The sequence below is a fragment of the Benincasa hispida genome, chromosome 5 (genome assembly GCF_009727055.1).
Source record: "Benincasa hispida cultivar B227 chromosome 5, ASM972705v1, whole genome shotgun sequence".
NCBI lineage: Eukaryota > Viridiplantae > Streptophyta > Magnoliopsida > Cucurbitales > Cucurbitaceae > Benincasa > Benincasa hispida.
In genome coordinates, this window is record NC_052353.1 from 37,141,500 (window position 1) to 37,158,136 (window position 16,637).

A 16,637-nucleotide genomic window follows, 5' to 3' on the forward strand; every position below is an offset into this window, starting at 1 on the left:
AAGAGTGATATATAAACGAAAATGAATGCCCAAAAAAAAAAAAAAACCTCATCAATATTGGAATCTTGAAAATCCATGTTTCAAGAGAGCATCAAAAGCTCTTAAAATGTCTCCTTTGGACATCTTAAAAGATGCATAAGCATCTCGAGATACCCAAATATTATTCTATATTTCTGCAAGATAAAAACACGGTAGTATTTCAAATGCCTTAATACTCATAGAAATCTTGGATTCCCACAAAACAATATGATATTACATTTCTCTATATCTTTATTAGAAGTTTTTCATCCGTTTATTTTTTCTTTTAAATGATTTTAAGTCTTGATATCGATAAATCAAATAGTTATCAAACAGTTTGCAAAGCATTTTATTATTAGTTTTCAATATTAAAACAAACTCCCATTAAAGAAAACGCTAGAAACAAATGGAAAAAAACTAGTCTTTTTCAACAAAGTAATAATTGGAAAAATCTCTCAATTTCTTAAATCATCCAAAGTCAACTCCAATCACACACAAAAACTCCCTATAAATATATAAATCCCTCAACTCTTCCATCAAATCTCCAAATCATCATCAAAACACACAATTAAGCCCCTTAAATCTCCTTCAAACATGGAGCAACTCAATGGAAGCTTCACAGCTGATCATGAAGAAGAAGAAGAAGCAACTTTCATGGCTCAATTACTCTTCAACAATATTACACCTTCCTCAGCTGATCCTTTCATGGCTTCCCTTCCTTATGAAACACCTTCTTCTTCAACCTTTTATACCCTTTCACAAGAGACTAGTGATGGAAACTATTGCAGCCAATTATTATTCCCCACTAATGAAAATAATAATAATTATTATTATTGCAATCCCATGAACAACAATAATAATAATCATGATTTTTCATTGGGGGAGCTTGGAAATTATTACAATAACAATGGTAGTAATTTCCACCTTGAAGATCATGAAGACTCTATTAATTTAGAGGTGAGTGAGAATCATTTGCAGCCTTGTTCTGAAGCTGAGTTGATGAAATTACCTGAAGAAGCTGCCCAATTTGAGATCAATTGCAAGAAAAGATCAAGGGCAGGATTTGGGGATAATCATGTAAGTATATAAGATATATTTTCCATATGAATCAAAATTACATTCTTTAAGTTTCGAGTTTAATCGTAATTTGATATTGAATAAAATATTTAAAAAAATACCATTTATTTTTTTACAATATGTGAGGGAGAGGAATCAAACCTCTAACTTTAAAATTTTTAATGTATATATAAGTTTTAGTTTATTATTATAATTATTATTATTGGTAGTATTTGGAGCTTGAAAATATAATGAAAAGATTAAATTCATCTCTAAACTCAATGATCTAAGTTTGATTCATTTGTATTAATTAATCATTGAACATGGTAAACTCACAAATTTTAACAAAATTTAGTTCTAATACCGTTTTTCTTTGAAATTTTGTCTGACTTAGTACTATGTATATGTCATAATTAATTGAAAGCATATGATCATAATACATTTTAGTGACTTATTTTTAAAGTTTGGTATGCAATTTGATGATGGGTTTAGAGTAAATTTGATATATATATATATTTGGTATAGTAATGATAAATGACATATGATGAGGTATTTGTGTGGTTTAATATCTCTACGTACATTAATATTATTTTCTTGAATTCAGATAAGTTGTAGTTTTTTTAATATTATATTTATTTAAAAGGTTATACTAATAAACTACTGTAGGTACAAAAGGAGAGGAATGAGAGGCCAAAGAAAACTCAAAAGCTTATTACCTCAAGCAGCATTAACACTGAAGAAGATGGCAATCCTGGCCCTAGCAGACAAAGCACAAGCAACTATTGTTCTGAAGACGAATCCAATGCCTCTCTCGATCGAAACGGAGGAGCTAATAACTTGGGATCGAGTCCGAACGGGCCGACCAAATCCCGAGCTAGCAGAGGCTCAGCCACAGATCCACAGAGCCTCTATGCAAGGGTAAGGCAATAATGAAAAATAAATAAATAAATTTGGGAAAAGAAAAACAATTCATTTTTCATTAATTGTAATGCTTAATTTTATTACAGAAAAGAAGAGAAAGAATCAATGAAAGGTTGAGAATCTTACAGAATCTTGTCCCAAATGGAACAAAGGTAAGAAATTGTTTTAAATGGTAAAATTTTTTTAAATATTTTTAAATATAAAAAAAATGTCACAATCTATCCGTAATAGATGATAGTAGTCTATCAGTGTCTATCACGGATAGATAATTACAGTTTTTACTATATTTATAAATATTTTGATTATTTTTTTTATATTTGAAAACGGCACACTTGTGAAAGTACCTGAATTACTGCCTGTTTTGGGATGTGTAGGTTGATATCAGCACAATGCTTGAGGAAGCTGTTCAATATGTGAAGTTTCTACAACTCCAAATCAAGGTTATTTTCAAACAAAGCACAAAAGCTTTATTAGCTAAAAAAAAAAAAAAGACAATTTTTTTTTTTTTTTTTTTTTTTTTTCTTTTAACATCTCCAAAAACTCATCATTTTTTACAACAGCTCTTTGACATTTTCATTATAACTGATTATTATTGCAGCTATTAAGCTCTGATGATTTATGGATGTATGCTCCAATCGCTTACAATGGAATGGATATCGGACTTAACCCGACGACCCTGAAAACACCAAAAGAGAAAGAATTATGAAACAGAGAAGATGGGTTGCTGTGCAGTTTGAGAAGAAAAAGTGTAATTTTTTTTTTTTTTTTTGGTGGGGAAATAATGTGTCTTTTGTAAAACTTGTTGATAGATTTTTTTTCATAACCCAATGGATGAAATGAGAGTTTGATAGAGCGAATTCGATTCGAGGAGTTTTCGAGTTTTCGAACCTTTGAGATAAAAAATGTTTTGTAAAGGAAGGTGATGGAGATTTAGTAATTTCAAGAAAATGTTCATTCTTTGTATTACGCTCAATATGTTCTTAACTTTGAGTGCACTTTCCCTGCAACTTTTGATTATAATTAAATATATAATATAAGTTCAATGAAGCTGTGATGAAAAGAGAAGTTTAACTTCATATTGTCACTTTATATCAACTCTTCTAACCATGTTTGTTGATTAAAGAAGGCGTTATATGGCCTCAAACAAGCACCACATTTCCAAGTCCAGCTCAAGTTTGTTTTGTGGATCGTTTTAGCACCGTTACTTTATCTAGCATCGAAGCTGAATACATGGCATGTGGCAATAATGGCTCCCCAAGAATGTGTATGTACACTGAAATGCATGATATCATGGTATTTTACATTAACTTCTACTGAAAAAGCTTAGTCAAATTTGTGTAGAAATTTTTAGGAAAGATTATTAGTAGTAGCTCTATAAATTCATGGTATTTTCTTCCCTACTGGACAGAACAATAAAAGAGAGCATTTAGTTCATATTCATTGAGTTCTCTTATAGGGTGTCAATTTTTCTCCTAGGACCATTATTTATTTAGGTAATTGTAAAAAATAACGCTCGAAGTTTTCACCATTCACGAATAGCATCTATTTTTACCAATTATTTTAATGACTCGTCATGGTGCATCTCCCAAGGATTGATACCAAATTTAGGCACAAAAGATAGAAGATAAAAGGTTCAGCTTTGTCTCCCACCTTTAGTTTAATAATCCCACAATTTTAACATATTTTGCTTTCATTTTTATCTTCTCTCTTTCTCTTCATTTTCTAGCCATTTTTCAGATCTCTTATACATATTGTTTGTTTTGTTCATATATGTGTGTGTGACAGAGAAAGGAGTTAGGGTTTTAATTGGAGAATGACATCTAACAAGGCAGAGATTATTCTAACACAAAGATGACAATTTGGGTTATGAGCAAAATTGTATATAATATTGCGTGAAATTTAGACCCGTTTGGTAATTATTTTGTTTTTTATTTTTTGTTTTGTGAAAAATAAGTCTATTTTCTCTCAATTTCTTACAATAATTTACATCTTTCTTAAGCATAATGGTGAATTTTTAGCTAAATTTCAAAAAAAAAAAAAAACAAGTTTTTAAAAACTATTTTTTTTTTTTTTTCAAAATTTGGCTTGATTTTTAAACTGTTGGTAAAAAGTAGTTCACAAATGAAGAAATTTAAAGGTAGAAGTAGTGTCTATATGTTTAATTTTGAAAACAAAAAATAAAAAACGAAATGATTATCGAACAGAGTCTTAGCTATTTCAAATTTCAAACAATTTAGAGAGAAAGGAGTTAGGGTTTTAAACGAAATGAATTTTGAAATTTGTTCTAAAAATACAATTTGAGAGTTTTTCTTTTATAAGACAAAAATTGATGTGACAACTAATTTATGAAAAATGAAAATATACGTGATATCATTTACTCATTTACCTACTTGAAAATTATTTTCTTTTAATTCCCACCCGGCCTCATTGTCACCCCTAGCTAAGTACTAATACCAAATGTAGAGAAGACAAAATTAGCTATTTCTAATAATCAATATCAAAGTTTCTTGCCTCAATTTTAAATATGGCGAAAAATTAATTCTCTAATGCCACAAAGAAGAGGCAAACCTTATCATTGTTCCTTACAATGGATATTCCTTGTGAAAAATATATTCCAAAGAGGAGGAGTTGAAATCTTTGTTGTTGAGAGTAGACTTTATATAATATATATACATATATAATATATATATATATATATATATACTATAGAAAAAAAAGGCTTTTAAGAATGATATAAAAACTAGTGAACCCAATATGGATTTCTATTTTAAATTAATACCTCGCGATCTAAGATAGTTGACTAACTCTAAAGAAAACCTATTTCTTTTGTAGATTATATATATATATATTTGAAATCTTTGTGAAAAATCTCTAATCTTAGTTAGTTTGATAATGTTTTCATTTATTGTTTATGTTCCTCAGTTTTTAAGAAATATATCACTTGTTTGATAATTCATCTCGTTTCTTATTTCTAGAATTTGAAAAAAATTTCTACTAGAAAACAAAAAATAATTAGCAAACCATAGTTTCAAAAAACAAGAAATAGATATAGTTATTAATTAAACATATTTTTGTTTCTATTTTTGGAAAACAAAAAACATGAAACATAAAATGGAAAGGTTGTCAAAACGGATCTCCATTTTATGTCTACTTTTATTATCTACAAACAAATTGACATTTCATGTAGATCATTATGATAAAGTACACTAAATCAAATGGGTATTCGGACTATTCTAAAATAGTTTTCTCTCTTATATTATTTTATTTTGGATTTAACGAAATCAATATAATTAATTGATAATTTTAGTAATTGTTTTAAATGACAAAATTGTTGCAAATATTTTTAAATATAACAAAACGTCACTGATTGTCAATGATAAATATTGATAGACACAGATAGACATTTACTAATGTCTATCATTGACACTGATGGATGTCTATAATGTTTATTATTGTCTATCACCGATGAATTTGCTATATTTGCAAATAAGTTAGCTTATTTTCCTATATTTGAAAATAACTCTTAATACATCATTAATAATTTATTAAAATGTTTCTTTAATTCATTTATATTAATAAAAAAATATTAAATAAATGAAATTAGTTATTTACTTAAATTATTAATTAATTATTAGCTAACAATATCTTATACATATTTAATTAGTTAAATTAAATAAGTTGATTTTTTTAATAACTATAACTATTTATGATTATTTATAACAAAATTGTTATTTGTTGAGATTAATTTTGAATAGGACATCGATTTTTAACCTATCAAAACTTTTCTTATTAAAAAAAAAAACATATCAAAACATAAAAACATTTTTTTTTCAATATGGTTAACGTTCATTATTAACATATAGAAATATGGTGTTATCTTTTTTCTTACATTCTTTTTTTATATTTCCTATTAAAATATTTTTTATATTATTTAATTCAAATTAAGATTATAATTTATAATATTTAACTATAAGTAATTTATATTAAATAATATATTGTAATAAATAAAAATCATATAATTTATTCAATTAAGTTATCTGGTTAATAACTAAATATGTTTATTTAAATTATTAATTGATTAATTCAGTATTAGTGAAATTAACTTAGTATAAGTATTAATTTTAATAGTACTTATATACTTAACTATCCCATTAAAATGATTCTCTTATTATTAGCTAATTATTTTTTGTAATGCTTCTACTTAATTTTTAATGGTTATTTATTTATTTATAAAAATGATTGTTTTATTACTTATCTATTGAAATCATAGGAGGCATTATGATTAATCTCATACCATAAATACAAAAAAAAACAGAGTGTATTCTCATACAATTCTGATAACATTTGCACATACAACTAAAGTAATTATTTATTTCCAATAATCTTATTCTCAGACATATTTTTCTCACGCTTATTGTTAGATATCTATAAAATCTTAAATCAAATGACCTCTAAGAAATGTCCAAAACAAAGAGGTCTTATATTATAGAAATGGGTCTAGACCAACTAATCGACAAGCCGACAAACTCAAGGGTGACCACTCTTAGGTCGAATGTGCCTACGGGATCGATTTATGTTTAGCTGATCCACTGTACTGAAATTAAGTTCGAAAATCTTAAATCAAGTAATTTAGATAAATAGAAAGAATAAAGTCTTTTTTTGGGTAAGCTCAAATACTCGAATAATATTTTGTTTCGTAAACACATTGAAAACTCTACTTAAGTTAACCATTAAAGGGTGTTTGACAAGTATCACATATTGCACAACAACTTCCCTATCTTCCATCATAATTTGTTTTCTTTCTTTCTTTCTTTTGTTTTTTAACTCAAATAACTTCACTTTTTCAAATACTTAATAAATTATAATACAAGGAAAAATCTTTTTTTTTTTAATTTCAATTTCATATAATTATACTAATTTCATGTGTTTTCTCATTGTCCTACCCATTGACTCCCATATAGAAACTATTTAATTTTGCATTATGGAGGGAATGCATTTAATCACATCTAGGCTTCTTAATGTCAAACAATAAAAAAATATCAACATTGAGTTTAAGTTCTTAATATGAATTGAAATGCAAATAATGTCAAATTTTGCTCCTATTTTTCTAAATTTGTTGACTCTTGATTATATAAATTTAAACTAGCAAGATTTTTTTTCTACTATTTGATGTTTGGGAATGTCAAATATCTCAAAATATTTATTGAAATTTTGTATATTTCTTTTCAAGAAGTGCAAAAAAGTCATTATATTGTTTAAATTCATGTCAACTCTTTAGTCCTCCAATGAAGATGGATTATCCCTCAATCTATGAATAAACCCTCTTTTATTAGCATAATTTAAACTAAAACATCCCCCTCTACAAATTGAACAAATAAGTCAAATTACAATTTTAATTTGATTTGACTTTTTTCTAGTTTTCTGCTTGGTTCTTTTTTCAATTTTTCAATTTTTTAATTTTACTCAATCATTTAAGATAGTGGCAATTTTTCTCAATGATATTTATATCACAAATAAAGAAAATAGAAGAATTACACTTATTATTTGCATAAAGAAAATTCAACAAACCACCCATATTCTATTGGAAATTTTCATAGATAGAAAAAATATCAAACTATTTAAAGAAATAGGAAAAATATATATATATTGATAGACGCTAATAGATTCTATCAACGTCTATCAAATAAGATTAAAATTTTGTTATTTTGTGTAAATAGTTTCCCGTATTTTTCTATTTTTGAAAATCCCTCATATCTAAAATCCATTTGAATTATGTCCGATGCCAACTTTATGCAATTAAAAAACTATATAGAAAAATAATGTATAAACCTTTATCCATTTTCTATCCATTTCTTTAGATAATAAATAAGAACTTAATTGTATGTTTGGGTAATTTTAAAATTATTAAAATCACTTTTGTCATACTCAAAATAAAATTCACTTGTCATTCTCAAAATAAAATTCACTTTTAACTCACTCAAAATTAATTTAATAATTAGTTTTATGCAATACAATTTTTAACAAATTTTAGAGTATCAATAACTTCTTTCTCATGAATCTTTGTTATTGAAACTTACAAACTATTTATAGAAGAGATACATGAAGATTAGAGAGAAAACTTCAACTATAATTAAAAACAACTTTTTAACAAACTAACAAATAACAAATTTCGCCAAAATTAATTGTCATAAAATATGTAGATAACTTGAGGTCAGAGGTTTAATTCCGACCCGACAAATTCTCCATAAAAAAAAAAATAATAATAACAAATTTCAGCAACTAATTACATATATATTCTATTATCCCCTCAGACAAAATGGCTTGGAAGCCATGCGCTTGTGCCTTGGAAATTGCAAACGATCAGATGTTAAGGCCTTAGTGAGGAGATCTACGGATTGCTGAATTGTGGAGATAAAATTGGGCTGTACATCACGAGCCACCATCTTTTCTCAAACGAAATGAAAATCGATCTCTACATGTTTGATACGACCCTGAAAAGTGGGATTCCTAGCAAGTTATATAGCTTACTGATTGTCGCACAAGAGCAAAGGAGCTCTCTAGAAAAATAATGACATCTCTCAAAATTTGTCGCACCCAAGACAACTCTTCTGCCACTATAGCAAGAGTTCGATATTCGGCTTCAATGGAGTCCCTTGAGATCGTACTTTGTTACTTATATATATTTACTACTTCTATAGAATTTTGGAAGAACAATAAAATTGTTTAGATGATTTTAAGTTGATTTTAAATAGAAACAAGCGATGGTCTAAATTTATTCTTTAGTGTTTAATTGATATAATTAATTGTTAATTGAACTTTTAATTAATATAACCTCAAAATTTTGATGTCACAATTGATTTTTCCAACTACTTTTAGTTAAAGCACATCTTCCCGTAAGCACTTTTGAAAGAACTAAATATACTTTAGGTTATCTAATAAAAGAATGTAGAAAATTGGATGAACTCAAAAAAAAGAGAGGTAGAAAATTGATAGGTTTTTGCCCTCCTCCATCAATATACCATTTTAGTTTTCATTACAATATTTATCTTTTCTAATCACATACATACGTAACTCAACTAACTTAATACTTATACTATCGACCCTAAAATTAGAAGTGATTCTTTTACTATGACAAAAAAAACTTCATTTTTCTTACTTATTTTTTACTCAATAGTATCATATAATAGTACACACTTAAATTCCACTTCTCTAATTTTGTATGTTGAAAGAAGAGTTTAGAAAATAATCATGTGTAAAAAGATATTAAAAAACAAAGGCAGGAAACCAAAGTGAGCAAAAATGGCATATACTCATTTCCTTGAATTTAGAAATTCAAATCCCTATACTCCACTTTTTGTACTTAGAAGAAGAAAAATAAAAGATCAAAGAGACTTACGAAGACACTATTTTTTTAGTTGATCAAAACCATTACACTTTAAAATAAGTGCACAAGGGTTGAATTGTTATACTCGTAAAGAACCCTAAGAACCTACATATTTTGAATTGTTACTCATGAAATTTATTAAGAGATACTTGTTTCATAAAATCTTCACCACCATCCACCTAAATCACAAGAAAAGACATCCAATTTAACTTTAGTTCGTATCAGCTATCAACACCCAAACTCTGCTTTCAAAAAGTCTACAAGATCTACATTATAGTTCAAATCTTCATCCATGTGGATTGTAGCTTTGTATGTTTGAATAATCTCCCAATCCCTATGAACAATATGACACTCTCAAAAAGATAAAACAAATATGCAAAGTTTACAATTTAAGCCTTTGACATTATAGTGCTACAAATAACAATCTTATTAAGTTAATGACCATATTTAACCTCCTCACCAACAAACTACAGTGGTGGCATAATGCTGCTTAGCCCACCCAAGACAAGTTAATCACGAGTCCTCTGCAACTGCCCAAATAAAAATCCAACAGAGAACTCCTCAGCATGTTATAGTCTAACAATAACATGTCAAATTTAAAACCCTCATCGTTTATTGTCATATGTTACAAGAATGCAAAGATATATGCTCGAGACCTCCTGGACGATGACTGCGTTTGACGTGACAGACCACTCCACTCCACTCCACTGTGTGCAATCATCTACAGATTCCTAATATATTGTCTTCCTTCTTATGCACGATTCTCATTGACATAGTTTGGAACTTCGGCTTGGCTGTCAAGAGGCATGTACTGAGCCATAATAGCTCTGATTTCTGAATCCATGTATGACTGCAGTAGCAAAAAATCCCTAGGATTATCAATCCATAAAATGACGTAAAAAAAGGTACTGGCTTATGTCTACTTAAAAATGAAAAAGCATATCCCCATTTATATAAAGTACAACATGGATTGTAGAATGCTACCAACAGGATTTGAAGGCTCCTCAATCAATAAGGAGAACAAATGTCAGTTAAATAATATGAATATGCTTACCCTCAATCTGTATTTGTATACAAGGTATGCTCCACCAGCAGCCATAGCCAAGCCTATCAAAATAACCCAAACAGCAGTCCAGGCAGATCTTCCACTAGACGCCTTACCTGCAAATGGAGATGGAATGTTAGTGAAAGACAAACCACTTCCCCCCTCCCCCCTCTCAAACTCTTGGTCCAATTTGGTATCTCTTTTGACACCTTTAAAGTTCCCTTTCCCAGCAGGAATTATGACATTACATTGGATGCTCTTTGGGGTGTCTAAGGCTCAAGAACAGGTGCTATGCTTTGTGGCTTAATGCAGGGCAAGCTAGTCTTTTCAAATCGTGTTTGAAAATAAACAATTTTTTGTAAATGTTGAGGAATATGGATGCTGTTTGGGAGAATGTAATTTTTGTCCATCTACTATAAACACTAATTCCAAATATTTTGGTACTTAATCCCCTACTTCTATTGTCTGCAATAGGAGAGGGGTTCACAGCTCTGAAATATTAGCACATAGACAATTGTACGCATGAAGATGCTGTTGCTTACTTATACAAGTATCATGGTCTCTGATATACAAAAGATCACCACTGCAACTGCACTCGTAGCTGCCCCAGGTATTTTTGCAGCTACATTCAGGGCACTGACAGGCCTTCTTCTCTTTGCACTCGTCAATATCTGTATGACACAATCAAACAAGTACAAATTACAAATCTATCTCACATACCAGTAACAGAAGAGGTGCATCCTTGTGTAACTTTGATAATATTTTCATTCCAGATTAAACCAAATGTAGTATAGCAGTCAGTCGGTAGATTATCATTCCATGAAGAACAACCACCAGCTACTTCAGCTCTCATAAACATGATCTTTTTTTATTGGAAACAAGAAAACCCTCTCTTGAAAGAAATAAAACCTGTCCTATGTATGTAATTGGAGAGACCTTTTGTAACTGTCCTTTGGGGGTTTTCCCCTCTTATATATTCTATAATTTCATACCATCAATGGAATTGTTTCATATCCGAAAAGAAAAAGAAAGAAAAAAAAGAATGTTCATGGTTCATTACTAGAGATTGAAACGGGAAAAAGTCCACTAAAAAATTATTCACAAAATAGAAGTTAATAACGATAATAATAGTCTACAATGTCAACACATCTTCTGCTTGTCGATATCAGGGAAAAACAGGAATTAAAAAGAAATGGTTGCTTAACACACACCATCTGGGCATGAATGAACAGTAATCATAATATTTGCATGTCCACAACAAGAACGGATTAATTTTTTTTTTCTTTAAGGAGAAACCAAACTTTAGTTGAGAAAAGATGAAAGAGTAATACACAGGTAGATTAAAAAAAGGCCACAAAAGGAAGTCCCGCTAAAGAAAGGAACTCCAATCAAGTAACAAGAGAACTAACAAATAATTACAAAATAATTTGGTACCCAAACATCCCATGGGTCCCTCTTTACTCTAACAATTCTATTTGTCTTTTCCCCTCGTAAGCCCCAAATAAAGCACACCCCCCAGCTTGCCATAAAAATGAGGTGCATAGAAGAGATCGGTTGCCGCATTCTTCTGGCCATTTTTTGGTTCAAACTTCAGTTAAGCGTTTGACAGATTCAAATGGTGTTCTCGAGAAGAAAATGGTAAAGCAGGGTGGAAAGGTTTGTATCCAAAAAAATAAAAGCTTCTTGTGGAATGAGTGCTTAGAATGTTTCTAAGTGAAAAGAGTGCAAAACAATGTCAGTGTCTGTATTTGGTACTGGGTTCTACTTAGTCTGTGCTATGTTTTAAAGATTGTGAAGATCTTGGCTTGTTTTTATTACGTTGTTATAGCAGAAAATTGGCTTGCAGCATTTCAATTGTGTGGCTGGCTTAGCATGAGTATTCCTCACTGAAAGAAAAAAATCAGCAGCTTCTGTGCGGTTCTTTCTTCAAAGGAAAAGTTAAGGTGTTCTGGGATTGTGTTGAAAAAACAATTTTGTAGTCTATAGATTAAAAGAGAGAATTTTTAGAGGTATTCCAAAGGAGTGAAGGGAGGTTTTTTATCTTGCAAAAATATTATGGTTATTGCTTCAAATTGGGAATTTAATGGCCCGGGGGATTCGGCACCTAACGGTTCTGGCATTTTCCTACATCTTCTGCAATCTTGCAATGCCACCCACTTATCTTGAGTAGCAACCTTACAATGCCACCCACTTATCTAGATTAGTTAATTAGTGGTCACAAGAATTTCCAATCATAGTGGAATTTATGAATATTGTTTTCCTCATCTTTAGACATTTTTTTGGTAGTAAAGCAATATCCATAAGTTCCACTGTGATAGGAAATTCTTCCAAAAATTCAAAAATAGGACAAACGCATCCCCCAAAAGAACAATAACATTGGTATGGTTCCAAATGTCAGAAATAGAATCTTCTCCGCAGAGTGATAAAGTGAAGAGACGAGGGGAAAGGCTAAACCAAAAGAATATTAACATTCGTATGGAAAATGTTGAGATAGAATCCTCTCCCCAAAGTGAAAAAGTATAGAGAAGAGCAATCTAGACATTTGTCTTGAATAGGGAGGACCTTCCATCACTTAAAATACTAAATATTCGACTGTAAACAAGGTCTTGTTGCCTCATAATAATTCCAAGACCCTTGTGAGGAATTTAGGGATTTTGTGCCCAGCTTAAGACCCAGGTGAGTGGTGTGCCATACTTTTCAACGATAACTTTCTCCACAATGCAGTTTTATCAATATAACACCTTGAAATCCACTTTGCTAATATAGATTGATGAGTTTTTCAATTTTCTTGTGATGGTACAATATGTTTAGCTTTGTGTTTAATTCTTTTGAGGGACAAACCTTTTAGTCCCTTTAAAGCTCTTTGGGATTTTCCTACTCTCTCTTTCCTCATTAATGAAAATTGTCTGAAAGAAGTCCTTTGTCATCCTTTTGGCAAGGAAAAGGAGATTCTTTGTTTAAGTCTTACCCAAGCCTTCCCTTAGTCTGAGGAATCATCGTACCTTTGAAGATAAGGCAATCCATTTTGAGTCTTTCTTTGATCACTTACCTTTTATAGCACTCTATTGGTGTAAATTATCTCCCATTTTTACAAGCTATAATCTCACTTCTCTTGTCACCAATTAGAAACGTTTTTTTTGCAATTCTCATGTCACTATGCATTTTTGTAACTTCATTTATTCAATGAAATGATAGCATTCCAGTTTCTAAATTGAGAGAGAGAGAGGGGGGGAGAGAAAGTGCCCTTGATAATCGTTAAAATCACCGATTGACTCAAAAGCTTAACTTGATTGGTTATGGTAAATTTAATTATATCAACATTTTAACCTCTCCTTCACTTGTGTGCTTGAAAATTTGTAAAAGACTCAACCAACAAGTAAAAACTAACATTAATTGGGGAAGAAATGACATTACAGAGGTTTGAACACAAGACCTCATGCTCTAATACCATCTTAAATTTGAGACAATAAAATTATTCTATTGAATATGTGCAAGTTGGGTCTTCTTACATAGGAGAAAGACCTCTTATAAATATAGAAAAGAACAAAAACAATAAATGATAAATATTTGACAATTAATATTAGAAAAGGTAGTACATGCATCTTCTGCATATTCCATCTGTATAGTTTACTTAACTTAAGAGATTCAAATAATCTTTCCATAAAATAAAGTGAAAAAAAGTATGAATTGTTACTTGGATTTACAATTATTCATTCCAGACAAACACAAAATACGAAAAAATGAGGTGAAAAGAACCCTGGTTGATCATAGTAGGCATAATTCAAATAATCTATGCAGCTTCAACATCTTCGGGTCAACACAATTTAAAAAAAAGAATAGCTTATTCCTCCATCTCTCATATGGGTTTCATAATTATAGGCATTGGTTCTATAAGCGATAAGGGACTAAATGGAGCTATTTTACAAATAATCTCTCATGGATTTATTGGCGCTGCGCTTTTTTTCTTGGAGGGAACAAATTATGATAGAATACGTCTGGTTTATCTCGATGAAATGGGAGGACTGGCTATCCCAATTCCAAAAATCTTCACGACTTTCAGTATCTTATCGATGGCTTCCATTGCATTGCCCGGTATGAGCGGTTTTGTTGCAGAATTAATAGTCTTTTTTAGCACCATCTTTTCAATAACATCCTCCCAGTGTTTTTAAATGCCCAAGGCACACTAAGCACGATGACCCTCTAGAGCCTAGGCGCAAGACGAACAAAAAGGCGCAGGCTTTTTTTTGTGAGGCATACTATATATAAAAATATTACATAACAAAGAGAAAGTATATTTGAAGTAGAAATTGCCGATGGCACACCGAGTGCCTCTTGCAACCTCAACCCGTTCGAGGGAAAATGGTTTTAGAAAACGGGTTTAGAGAAAAGGTTTTCGTAAGAAGATTTGAGAGTGTGTATAAAGAAAGAAAGATTGTAGTAGACTAGAAAGACATAAGCAACAACAACGGCTTTATAGAAGTACTACTCCGGGTATGAGGAAATGATGGTTAGTCTTATCCCCATATAGTGCATTCTGAACAAAAAGCCAACTGGCACCCTTGCATATGCAAAAGGGCGAGTGGTCACTTACGATGAAAATGTAAAGAAAGCAAGCTAACTAAACTAATACAATACAGGACATGAAAATATGCTAGAAGGGGGTTGGATTGGGCATGCGGCCATAGGCAACAGGCCTGGACAAGCATGACCGTTACATTCTCCCCCACTTAATTGGTTGACGTCCCCGTCAACCGACCTTGTTCAAAACCTGCGATGGCCGGAGCTGCATTCTTCAAGTCTTCGGCCCTCTCCAACTGATCTCTTCGTCGGGGAGATCTTTCCATTTCACTAAGAACTCTGTCAGTTCTCGTCTGGGTCTTCCACTACGCGTGTACGTTTCCCTAAGATTTGTGCAACTTCTTTCTCAGCAAAACTCTTCGTCGTGACTGATGGGCGCCTTAGCAATGTTCCGCTGTCTATCCTCGGGTTCGGGACGATAGGGCTTCAGGAGGTTCACACTGATGACAGAATGAATCTTCCTCCATGGGGGTAACTGAACCCTATATGAGGTTCTCCCGACCTTCTCAATTACTTCCACTGACCTTCATATTTCCTTACTAGCCGTTGGTCTCTCTGGCTTCGGAACCGAAACTGTCCCGGTCGTAGCTTGAATCAGGACCTTGTCCCCAGCTTGAAACTCAAGGCCCTCTGCTTCTTACGCAGCCCATTTCTTCATTCTCCTTGATGCTCTTTCTAGGTAGGCGCGAGCTATCTTAGGGGTTTTGCTCCCACTCTTTAGTGAAGTTATGTGTCTGAGGACTTTTGCCTGCATAAGGGTGGTCCATCAAGTGTGGCCTGAGTGGCTGTCTGTCGCGCACTTCGAGGGCCGCATTTCCCATCGCAGAACTCTGCTGGCTATTGAAGCTAAGCTGAGCCATACTTAACACTCGTCTGGCTGTTTCCGATGCCAACCAATTCGGCGGGGCATCTGACATGCCTTCCTGGCAGGCGCTTTGCCCTGGCAAAACTCAACCTCATGGGTCAATCCCCCTTCGTGGGTGGGTAGGGACTTGGCAACTTTTCGGGCCTGATGTCCGATACTCCTGACAGACAAATAGATCGTCTTGGGGGATCTCCTCTTCAGGGAACTCAAAACCGATTTCTACTGGGAATGGTCATGAACCGTGGTTCGTCGTGGTCCGGAGCCTCTTCAAGTGAGGCTCTGAGATCATTCTCTACTATAGCTATTTCCTTTGGCCCGCTGATACTAGGCTTGACTAACGGTCGGTGTAGATCCGGTATGACTAACCATTTATGGGAGGGCACTGGATGACTTTATTTCATAGTTAGGAATATCCACCGCCAGTACCACTTCAAATCATCTCATCTTGACAATCGAAATGACGAGCCCCTTTCCATCTTCCTACTTTACGAGTTCTCTTTGCTGCATATCCCCCGATATCGTAGGGCTGCAGAATTCACAGCTTCATCTTCTCGCATCTCTTTCCAATTCAAGTTCAGGCTGACGAAGCTTTTGTCCGTTTCCGCATGAAAGTTATGGGTAGCTCCCATGAGTCACATAGTAGTTTTGGCTAATTTTGTTGATCAGTCCCTAAGGCTCCACATCTAATGAGACCTATTTCTCAAGTGGAGTCCGTCGCCTTTCTATTTCTTCTTTCATGGAGTGCAGACTAGAATTTCAATGCCACCGGT

The 16,637-nt window shown here is 32.1% G+C and overlaps 2 protein-coding genes across 2 annotated transcripts in view; one reads left to right on the forward strand and one right to left on the reverse strand.

The window, feature by feature from the left end:
* Nucleotides 1-672: 672 nt before the first annotated feature.
* Nucleotides 673-2,701, forward strand: LOC120077660 (transcription factor RSL2-like). Its single transcript, XM_039031614.1, has 5 exons — nucleotides 673-1,095; nucleotides 1,741-1,992; nucleotides 2,082-2,147; nucleotides 2,370-2,435; nucleotides 2,594-2,701. Exons 1-5 carry the CDS (start codon nucleotides 673-675, stop codon nucleotides 2,699-2,701), a joined length of 915 nt encoding a protein of 304 aa, XP_038887542.1.
* A 6,921-nt stretch (nucleotides 2,702-9,622) lies between these two features.
* The window catches only part of LOC120078738 (vacuolar-sorting receptor 3-like), a 15,822-nt gene continuing 8,807 nt past the window's right edge, over nucleotides 9,623-16,637 (reverse strand). Inside the window, exons 10-12 of the mRNA XM_039033047.1 lie at nucleotides 10,967-11,095; nucleotides 10,434-10,540; nucleotides 9,623-10,229 (exon numbers count right to left, since the gene is read on the reverse strand). Coding sequence (XP_038888975.1) covers nucleotides 10,131-10,229; nucleotides 10,434-10,540; nucleotides 10,967-11,095 — 335 coding nt within the window. The 3' untranslated portion in view covers nucleotides 9,623-10,130. The remainder of the gene's footprint in view (nucleotides 10,230-10,433; nucleotides 10,541-10,966; nucleotides 11,096-16,637) is intronic.